Source organism: Oncorhynchus mykiss, chromosome 28 (assembly GCF_013265735.2).
Source record: "Oncorhynchus mykiss isolate Arlee chromosome 28, USDA_OmykA_1.1, whole genome shotgun sequence".
Lineage (NCBI taxonomy): Eukaryota > Metazoa > Chordata > Actinopteri > Salmoniformes > Salmonidae > Oncorhynchus > Oncorhynchus mykiss.
This window is the reverse complement of record NC_048592.1, coordinates 33,927,982-33,938,579: the sequence shown is the minus strand read 5'-3', so window position 1 is coordinate 33,938,579 and position 10,598 is coordinate 33,927,982. Positions and strand designations below refer to the sequence as shown.

At 44.3% G+C, this 10,598-nt stretch overlaps 1 protein-coding gene across 1 annotated transcript; it reads right to left on the bottom strand.

Moving 5' to 3' along the window:
- Nucleotides 1-552: 552 nt before the first annotated feature.
- LOC110509044 (CMRF35-like molecule 3) lies at nt 553-10,361 on the bottom strand. The gene is made up of 10 exons (XM_036966765.1): nt 10,205-10,361; nt 8,461-8,684; nt 7,886-8,009; nt 7,315-7,396; nt 3,029-3,183; nt 2,384-2,455; nt 2,136-2,235; nt 1,950-2,041; nt 1,687-1,733; nt 553-953 (listed from the first exon to the last, which is right to left on the bottom strand). Exons 1-10 carry the CDS (start codon nt 10,254-10,256, stop codon nt 876-878), a joined length of 1,026 nt encoding a protein of 341 aa, XP_036822660.1. The 5' UTR covers nt 10,257-10,361; the 3' UTR covers nt 553-875.
- Nucleotides 10,362-10,598: the final 237 nt, after the last annotated feature.

Below are 10,598 nucleotides of genomic sequence, written 5' to 3'. Positions count from 1 at the left end.
TAACTAGTTCCTTTCTGTACCAACCTGTCCAACCAGTATACTGAGAACCATAATAACTACTTCCTTTCTGTACCAACCTGTCCAACCAGTATACTGAGAACCATAATAACTACTTCCTTTCTGTACCAACCTGTCCAACCAGTATACTGAGAACCATAATAACTAGTTCCTTTCTGTACCAACCTGTCCAACCAGTATACTGAGAACCATAATAACTAGTTCCTTTCTGTACCAACCTGTCCAACCAGCATACTGAGAACCATAATAACTAGTTCCTTTCTGTACCAACCTGTCCAACCAGTATACTGAGAACCATAATAACTAGTTCCTTTCTGTACCAACCTGTCCAACCAGTATACTGAGAACCATAATAACTAGTTCCTTTCTGTACCAACCTGTCCAACCAGTATACTGAGAACCATAATAACTAGTTCCTTTCTGTACCAACCTGTCCAACCAGTATACTGAGAACCATAATAACTAGTTCCTTTCCTGTACCAACCTGTCCAACCAGTATACTGAGAACCATAATAACTACTTCCTTTCCTGTAATTCTTTCTTAAAATGTTTTTATAGAAGGTGTAAATATGTAATACAAAACAAACAGTTACAGTAGATTATATACACACTGATTTCAGTAAACATTGTAACATTATTTAACATGTCAGGTAATGATCACAATAACTAACATTATTACCATTTGTGGTACTTAGCAGGTCTGTACCAAAGGTCAGGATCATACAGCATGGTACTGAACATATTGTTGGATGGATGGAATATTTAGAGGCAGCAACATGGCGTCCAGCTCTGAAGAAAGGTGGCCAGAGATTGAAGGTGGAAGTTAGAGGTCAGAGGTGACTGGAGGGTGGGCGGGGTCAGAAACCGTACACCTTCTGTGAGGCGGAGTTGAGGAAGACGACAGAGGTGTTCTGCCAGTCGTCACCTGGGGGGTCCTGGGGAGGGGGGGGGGGGGGGGTTCAGTCAGTCAACTCACAGGTGTTTAATTATGGAATTATCCATTATGGAAACTGTTTACTGTTTAAGAAACAAACGGAAGCAAACGAAACGAGGAGGGACCTTGTACAATAGAAACTCATTTGCATTTTCTGTTTGGAGTAAATGGTTTATGTTGCAAAATGTTTCGCAACAGACTAAACATTTTGCAACAGAATTGGTGCAATGAATACACCCCTTGTGTGTTGGATCAGCTGACAGTTGTAGTGGACTTACACTGACTCTGGATCAGCTGATAGTTGTAGTGGACTTACACTGACTCTGGATCAACTGATAGTTGTAGTGGACTTACACTGAGTCTGGATCAGCTGATAGTTGTAGTGGACTTACACTGACTCTGGATCAGCTGATAGTTGTAGTGGACTTACACTGACTCTGGATCAACTGATAGTTGTAGTGGACTTACACTGACTCTGGATCAGCTGATAGTTGTAGTGGACTTACACTGAGTCTGGATCAGCTGATAGTTGTAGTGGACTTACACTGACTCTGGATCAGCTGATAGTTGTACTGGACTTACACTGAGTCTGGATCAGCTGATAGTTGTAGTGGACTTACACTGACTCTGGATCAGCTGATAGTTGTAGTGGACTTACACTGACTCTGGATCAGCTGATAGTTGTAGTGGACTTACACTGAGTCTGGATCAGCTGATAGTTGTAGTGGACTTACACTGACTCTGGCTTCCAGCTCTGCCTGTCTTGTCCTGTGGGTTTTGTCTGGAAAGAAATGGTGAGGTTTAGCTTAGGAGCAATATAATATGCTCATTCCAGTGTATACTAGCAAACGGCGTCAATGTAACTTGTAACAGGACACATTTCCATGAACTAGCTATGAATAAGGACTGCATTTTGTTCACTAGAAACCTCCAATGTGATATCCATGTCATGCCTTCTGTGTGTTTATAAACCCACTATACCCAGGAGAGGACTCACTGTATTGGTCCAGTATCTTCCATGGCAGCAGCACCAGAACCATCAAGATGAACAAAACTCCACACACCATCAGAGGAAACTCCCATAGTGGCCTGCAACGCACACACACACACACACACAGGGCTACCTATAGCTGTGGTAACTTCTACCCATGGTTACCTATCCCTCCCTGGTCTGCAGTGTTACCTTTGGTGGTCTGCTCCTTTAGCTATGTGTCTGGGAAGAGGAGACACAGGAACAGACTGAGGGCTTTCTTCTGGTGGGGACGTAACTGTAGGAGCAGGCGCTGCGGGATAAACACACACACACACACACACACACACACACACACACACACACACAAACACAAACACAAACACACACACACACACAACAGGTTTCTTAATCCTGCTTGTTCTAACTCCTGATTCAGCCGATCATATCTAATCATATACCTGTTGTGGATGGAGGAGTGACCAGGATGTAGACAGCCACCTGTTGCTGTCCTGCAGCACACCAGTACCAGCCTGCACACACATGAGAATATGAATAACCGGTACCAACCTGCAGATACATTAGAATATTACCATGGTAATAATAACCATTACCAGCCTGCAGATACATTAGAATATTACCATGGTAACAATAACCATTACCAGCCTGCAGATACATTAGAATATCACCATGGTAACAATAACCATTACCAGCCTGCAGATACATTAGAATATCACCATGGTAACAATAACCATTACCAGCCTGCAGATACATTAGAATATTACCATGGTAACAATAACCATTACCAGCCTGCAGATACATTAGAATATTACCATGGTAACAATAACCATTACCAGCCTGCAGATACATTAGAATATTACCATGGTAATAATAACCATTACCAGCCTGCAGATACATTAGAATATTACCATGGTAATAATAACCACCACCATTACCAGCAGATACATTAGAATATCACCATGGTAATAGCCACCACCATTACCAGCCTGCAGATACAGTATAATATATAGATAATTGTCTTCATCATCAAAATCCACATAACTGCACCATGGTATATTATTTATTATGAGTTATATTCTCCAGACCTGTATCTCTCCGGGCCAGTCCCTTCAGGGTGACAGTGAAAGCCTTGGTCAGGTCATCTCTGATCTCTACTGCCTGGTCTTCATACCGCCCTTCACCGTCTGTCACCAGACAGGAGCTCCAGTCACCACTACGACACCAACGCTTCTCATGCTGCCTGACAACACACACACACACACACACACACACACACAAGTCACTATGACACCAGCAGTTGTCACTCTGCCTGACAACACACACACAGACAGACAGACACAGACCCACAATCCTACTGGTAACTGCACCAAAATCCCAGGCCTACTGTAGATGTACTCTCTCTGCCACAAGGCACATTGGGAGCAGGAGTTCTAATACTAGGGTATTCTATATACTGTATATCTACTGCTGTACATATCATTCTTAGTATATCTACTGCTGTTCATATCATTCTTAGTATATCTACTGCTGTACATATCATTCTTAGTATATCTACTGCTGTACATATCATTCTTAGTATATCTACTGCTGTTCATATCATTCTTAGTATATCTACTGCTGTACATATCATTCCTAGTATATCTGCTGCTGTTCATATCATTCTTAGCATATCTACTGCTGTTCATATCATTCTTAGTATATCTACTGCTGTACATATCATTCTTAGTATATCTACTGCTGTACATATCATTCTTAGTATATCTACTGCTGTTCATATCATTCTTAGTATATCTACTGCTGTACATATCATTCCTAGTATATCTGCTGCTGTTCATATCATTCTTAGCATATCTACTGCTGTTCATATCATTCTTAGTATATCTACTGCTGTACATATCATTCTTAGTATATCTACTGCTGTTCATATCATTCTTAGTATATCTACTGCTGTTCATATCATTCTTAGTATATCTACTGCTGTTCATATCATTCTTAGTATATCTAGTGCTGTACATATCATTCTTAGTATATCTACTGCTGTTCATATCATTCTTAGTATATCTACTGCTGTACATATCATTCTTAGTATATCTACTGCTGTTCATATCATTCTTAGTATATCTACTGCTGTACATATCATTCTTAGTATATCTACTGCTGTACATATCATTCTTAGTATATCTACTGCTGTACATATCATTCTTAGTATATATACTGCTGGACATATCATTCCTAGTATATCTACTGCTGTTCATATCATTCTTAGTATATCTACTGCTGTACATATCATTCCTAGTATATCTACTGCTGTACATATCATTCCTAGTATATATCTGTACATATCATTCTTAGTATATCTTGTGTAAATTTATCTGCATCTTCATTACTGTTACAGTGCTATTTGGGTTAATTGGATTTGTTCTGACATTTCAGGATTTAAATGCTTTACTGTATTATTTGTGTACTTGTTTTACTTTTTACGGCGTTGTTAGAAGCTAGTAACATAAACGTTTCACTGCACCCGCTACAACATCTGCTAAACTGTGTGCACAATGAATTAACTTTGATTTGATTTGGTTATCTACTCTATAGAGCAGAACTCTCCAACCTGTTCCTGGAGAGCTACCTTCCTGTCCGTTTTCACTCCAATCCTGTTCCTGGAGAGCTACCCTCCTGTAGGTTTTCACTTCAACCTTGTTCCTGGAGAGCTACCCTCCTGTAGGTTTTCACTCCAACCTTGTTCCTGGAGAGCTACCCTCCTGTAGGTTTTCACTCCAACCTGTTCCTGGAGAGCTACCTTCCTGTCCGTTTTCACTCCAATCCTGTTCCTGGAGAGCTACCCTCCTGTAGATTTTCACTCCAACCTTGTTCCTGGAGAGCTACCCTCCTGTAGGTTTTCACTCCAACCTTGTTCCTGGAGAGCTACCCTCCTGTAGGTTTTCACTCCAACCTTGTTCCTGGAGAGCTACCTTCCTGTAGGTTTTCACTCCAACCTTGTTCCTGGAGAGCTACCTTCCTGTAGGTTTTCACTCCAACCCTGTTCCTGGAGAGCTACCCTCCTGTAGGTTTTCACTTCAACCTTGTTCCTGGAGAGCTATCTTCCTGTTCGTTTTCACACCAACCCTGTTCCTGGAGAGCTACCTTCCTGTTCGTTTTCACTCCAACCTTGTTCCTGGAGAGCTATCTTCCTGTAGGTTTTCACTCCAACCTTGTTCCTGGAGAGCTACCTCCCTGTCCGTTTTCACTTCAACTCTGTTCCTGGAGAGCTACCCTCCTGTAGGTTTTCACTCCAACCCTGTTCCTGGAGAGCTACCCTCCTGTAGGTTTTCACTCCAACCCTGTTCCTGGAGAGCTACCCTCCTGTAGGTTTTCACTCCAACCTTGTTCCTGGAGAGCTACCCTCCTGTAGGTTTTCACTCCAACCTTGTTCCTGGAGAGCTACCCTCTTGTAGGTTTTCACTCCAACCCTGTTCCTGGAGAGCTACCTTCCTGTTAGTTTTCACTCTAACCTTGTTCCTGGAGAGCTACCATCCTGTTCGTTTTCACTCTAACCTTGTTCCTGGAGAGCTACCTCCTTGTCCGTTTTCACTCCAACCTTGTTCCTGGAGAGCTACCATCCTGTCCATTTTCACTCCAACCTTGTTCCTGGAGAGCTACCCTCCTGTAGGTTTTCCCTCTAACCTTGTTCCTGGAGAGCTACCCTCCTGTAGGTTTTCACTCTAACCTTGTTCCTGGACAGCTACCATCCTGTCCGTTTTCACTCCAACCTTGTTCCTGGACAGCTACCCTCCTGTTCGTTTTCACTCTAACCTTGTTCCTGGAGAGCTACCTCCCTGTCTGTTTTCACTCCAACCTTGTTCCTGGAGAGCTACCTCCCTGTCCGTTTTCACTCCAACCTTGTTCCTGGAGAGCTACCATCCTGTCCGTTTTCACTCCAACCTTGTTCCTGGAGAGCTACCATCCTGTCCGTTTTCACTCCAACCTTGTTCCTGGAGAGCTACCCTCCTGTCCGTTTTCACTCCAACCTTGTTCCTGGAGAGCTACCCTCCTGTCCGTTTTCACTCCAACCTTGTTCCTGGAGAGCTACCCTCCTGTCCGTTTTCACTCCAACCTTGTTCCTGGAGAGCTACCCTCCTGTCCGTTTTCACTCCAATCCTGTTCCTGGAGAGCTACCCTCCTGTTCGTTTTCACTCCAACCTTGTTCCTGGAGAGCTACCATCCTGTCCGTTTTCACTCCAACCTTGTTCCTGGAGAGCTACCCTCCTGTAGGTTTTCACTCCAACCTTGTTCCTGGAGAGCTACCCTCCTGTCCGTTTTCACTCCAACCTTGTTCCTGGAGAGCTACCCTCCTGTCCGTTTTCACTCCAACCTTGTTCCTGGAGAGCTACCCTCCTGTAGGTTTTCACTCCAACCTTGTTCCTGGAGAGCTACCCTCCTGTCCGTTTTCACTCCAACCTTGTTCCTGGAGAGCTACCTCCCTGTTCGTTTTCACTCCAACCTTGTTCCTGGAGAGCTACCTTCCTGTAGGATTCTACTCCAACCTTGTTCCTGGAGAGCTACCTTCCTGTAGGATTCTACTCCAACCTTGTTCCTGGAGAGCTACCTTCCTGTAGGATTCTACTCCAACCTTGTTCCTGGAGAGCTACCTTCCTGTAGGATTCTACTCCAACCTTGTTCCTGGAGAGCTACCCTCCTGTCCGTTTTCACTCCAACCTTGTTCCTGGAGAGCTACCTTCCTGTAGGATTCTACTCCAACCTTGTTCCTGGAGAGCTACCTTCCTGTAGGATTCTACTCCAACCTTGTTCCTGGAGAGCTACCTTCCTGTAGGATTCTACTCCAACCTTGTTCCTGGAGAGCTACCCTCCTGTCCGTTTTCACTCCAACCTTGTTCCTGGAGAGCTACCTTCCTGTAGGATTCTACTCCAACCTTGTTCCTGGAGAGCTACCCTCCTGTAGGATTCTACTCCAACCTTGTTCCTGGAGAGCTACCTTCCTGTAGGATTCTACTCCAACCTTGTTCCTGGAGAGCTACCTTCCTGTAGGATTCTACTCCAACCCTGTTCCTGGAGAGCTATCTTCCTGTTCGTTTTCACTCCAACCTTGTTCCTGGAGAGCTACCTTCCTGTAGGATTCTACTCCAACCTTGTTCCTGGAGAGCTACCCTCCTGTCCGTTTTCACTCTAACCTTGTTCCTGGAGAGCTACCCTCCTGTCCATTTTCACTCCACCCCCAGTTGTAACTAACCTGATTCAGCTTATAAAGATTTGAATCAAGTGCGTTAGATGAGGGTTGGAGTGAAACCTACAGGACAGTAGCTCTCCAGGGACAGCAGTTCTCCAGCCCTGCTACAGAGGTGATGTCAAGTCGTACCTGTATCCCTGGCTGTAGAGACACTGGACAGTGACGCTGGTCCCTTCCTCTCCACTCACCATGCTGTTCACCACAGACATACCTGTACAGCACCACCAGAACAACACTCTACGATTAACATGTAGTTTAGCCATACCAACTAACTACCACAGCATACTATAACAACCACCAGACCAGCACACCACTCCAATGCTTCAGATACCCGAGGAGGAGCAAACGAGTGCACACATTATGTGAATGGCTACATTCCAATTCTCTACCCTTCTGACGAAGTGTGCATTCGTTCACTCCCCCTCGTAGATTTATAAGGAATGGTGTAGTGAGATGGTGGAATATGGTGGACACTCCCTCCAGCCGTGCCTGCACCAATCTAATGCTTTTAAATGCATAAAGGGGGAGTGAATAAGATCAGAACACAGCCAATCAGAATACAGCCAATTAGAACACAGCCAATGAGTGCACACTTAAGGGAGAAGGGGTTAGAATGGGGAGTGGGACTGTGACTCGGTGCGTGAACGAGTGCACAAATGAGTACACACTTCAGGGAGAAGGGGGGCTTGTGTCCTCTCACCTTGGATAACATTGATGTGAAGGGAGGCTGTGACATCAGCACTCCAGACTCCTCCCACCTCCACACCACACCAGTACCATCCAGAGTCCTCCTTCTGCAGCTCTGTCATTGTTACTGTGAACACCTGGGTATAAAATATAACACATTATCATCATCATCACCACCATCATGCTCACTGTGACAACATGAAAAATACACATCTATTAACCCTTTTATTATGCTGCTGACTGGAGAATTCCAGTGTAGACATATAACATCATACTGACCAGCCAATTCTACTAAACATCATACTGACCAGCCAATTCTACTGGACATCATACTGACCAGCCAATTCTACTAAACATCATACTGACCAGCCAATTCAACTAAACATCGTACTGACCAGCCAATTCTACTAGACATCGTACTGACCAGCCAATTCTACTAAACATCATACTGACCAGCCAATTCTACTAAGCATCATACTGACCAGCCAATTCTACTAAACATCATACTGACCAGCCAATTCTACTAAATGTACAATAACGTATATATCCTAATAGATATTAATAATAGAGACTATCTGATCCTCCCACCTGCTGTACCGGGTCATCAAACATGGCCACCTTGTCTTCTCCAGCTGCAGCTGGTCCCCGTGGGGCATCGCTGCGAACCAGACTGGTACAGAGGTCCTTTACACTGCCACGGCACCAGTACTTCACATAACTGGCGTATTGCGGCCCGTAATGGCATGGGATCATCACCGATCGACCTTCCAGAACCCTTAGATCACCCACGGTGGTCACCCTACAGAGAGAGCCTACAGGCAGCGAGCAGAGATGTCATTCACCCTAATATTAACCCCTGACCCCCTCCAGAACCCTTAGATCACCCACGGTGGTCACCCTACAGAGAGAGCCTACAGGCAGCAAGCAGAGATGTCATTCACCCTAATATTAACTCCTGATCCCCTCCAGAACCCTTAGATCACCCACAGTGGTCACCCTACAGAGAGAGCCTACAGGCAGGAAGATAAGTTCATTAACCCCTGACCCCTAACCCCTCTACAACTGCCAGGTCACCCTACATAAAAACACTACAGGCAGGGAGCAGAGAAGTCATTAACCATGACATTAAGCCCTAACACATGTCTGTCAATGTGTATGTTATTAAAAGTCATGTTTCCTCTCTGGTACGGTTGATATTTAACCAGCAGCCCTAAACTGTCCTATCTATAAAAAAGCAGGATACAGAATGTGACCCGGAATAGCACGCCTTCATAAGACACTTCGGGTTTTGTTTTTCTTGAAAATAGTTACCGTCACTTTCACATCCCTCAGTCCCCCCCTCTCTCCTTCTCCTCTTCATTTTCCCTTTCCTCCTCCTCCCTACTCCCTCTTCTGAGAGCGTGAAAAGAGGGTCAAATGCGTGTCTCATGGTCAATGAGTGAGATTTGTCAGCTCTGCTCTTTTCCCCCTCCCCACTTTCCTCCACCCTTATCCCCTCTCCATCTCCCTCTGCCTTCTCTCTTCTCCTTCCTCTTCTCCTGCCCCTTCTCACTCCCTCTGCCTTCTCTCTTCTCCTGCCCCTTCTCACTCTCCCTCCCCCTCTGCCTTCTCTCTTCTCCTGCCCCTTTTCACTCTCCCTCGCCCTTGCCTGAGACCTGAATATTCCGTTAGTTCCCTGAGATTATTTCCTAGAGTTTAGCTCTGCGGTCTAACACAGTCTTGCGGTGTGCAGACGAGCCAGGTTCAAACCCAGAAGGACACGCTTGCTTGAGGGCGTAATACAGTCTGGGACTTAGGACGGAGACAGGAGAATGTTGCTTTCTACTTCCACTGGCTGTCACAGAATGCCATGAATTTGGACACTTGTGCCAGTGAAATGTTTGAAAACTGAAAAAAAAAATACAATATTGTGCAAGAAAACACAGAAAATCTAAACAATATGGCTTCCCTTCAGCACTTTACTGATCATAACATCAAAATGCTCTAACAATGTGTTTTTATACAAGTAGAAATGAAAGAATGGTTTTTGGATGGTTTTCATATTCAACCATACAAAACATGAGCTTCTCAGCCATTTAAATTAGTTTGATCAATAACTAGCTACCCTTTACTTCACTATATACTATATACATTATATCCTGAGGAGCAAATGTGTCTTTTACAGAGTTTAAAAAGTTAGAGCATGTTTCCCCAGGCCCAGATTAAGCCTTCTCCGGGACTCCATAACACTGTCATTAGAGATTCTCCATCTGGAATGTTGTTGATCCAGGAGGAGGTGGAGCACGAGTTCATCTGAGTCTCAGGAGAAACCAGACCCGAGTTCAGTTCTTACCTGGCAGACGAGAGAGGAGGAGGAAGGCGAAGAAGAGTAGAGGAGTCATCATGTTCCAGACTGTGACTATGTGAGTCTATGGCGCTGTGACAAGTGGTTCATCAACAAAACCCGTTTCCTAAAACAACCCGTTCCCTAGCTTTCACTTCCTGCTGGTCACATGAACTACAGATGTTACAGATGTTTTGTTTAACCGTTTCAGGTCTCTGTTGTTTTAGTTCCTATCACCTCCAATGATGATTACTAATAGGCTATTGTATGTAGTGTTTCTTTATCATTACATGAAACATTTTGTTTTTCCTTTTTTTTTGCAACATGAAGCCCAAAATTGTACAATTGTATAATTTAATCTCTTGTAGAAGTCTCATACTTCGCATTTAAAATGCATGTTAAA

Excerpts from the sequence above, each read along its gene's own strand:
- LOC110509044 (XM_036966765.1), bottom strand. The coding sequence starts at position 10,256 with ATGATGACTCCTCTACTCTTCTTCGCCTTCCTCCTCCTCTCTCGTCTG. Across the intron at positions 2,456-3,028 it reads ACTGGCCCGGAGAGATACAG|GCTGGTACTGGTGTGCTGCA; the intron begins GTCTGGAGAATA and ends ATGTGTGTGCAG. Across the intron at positions 1,734-1,949 it reads GAAGATACTGGACCAATACA|ACAAAACCCACAGGACAAGA; the intron begins GTGAGTCCTCTC and ends ATTTCTTTCCAG.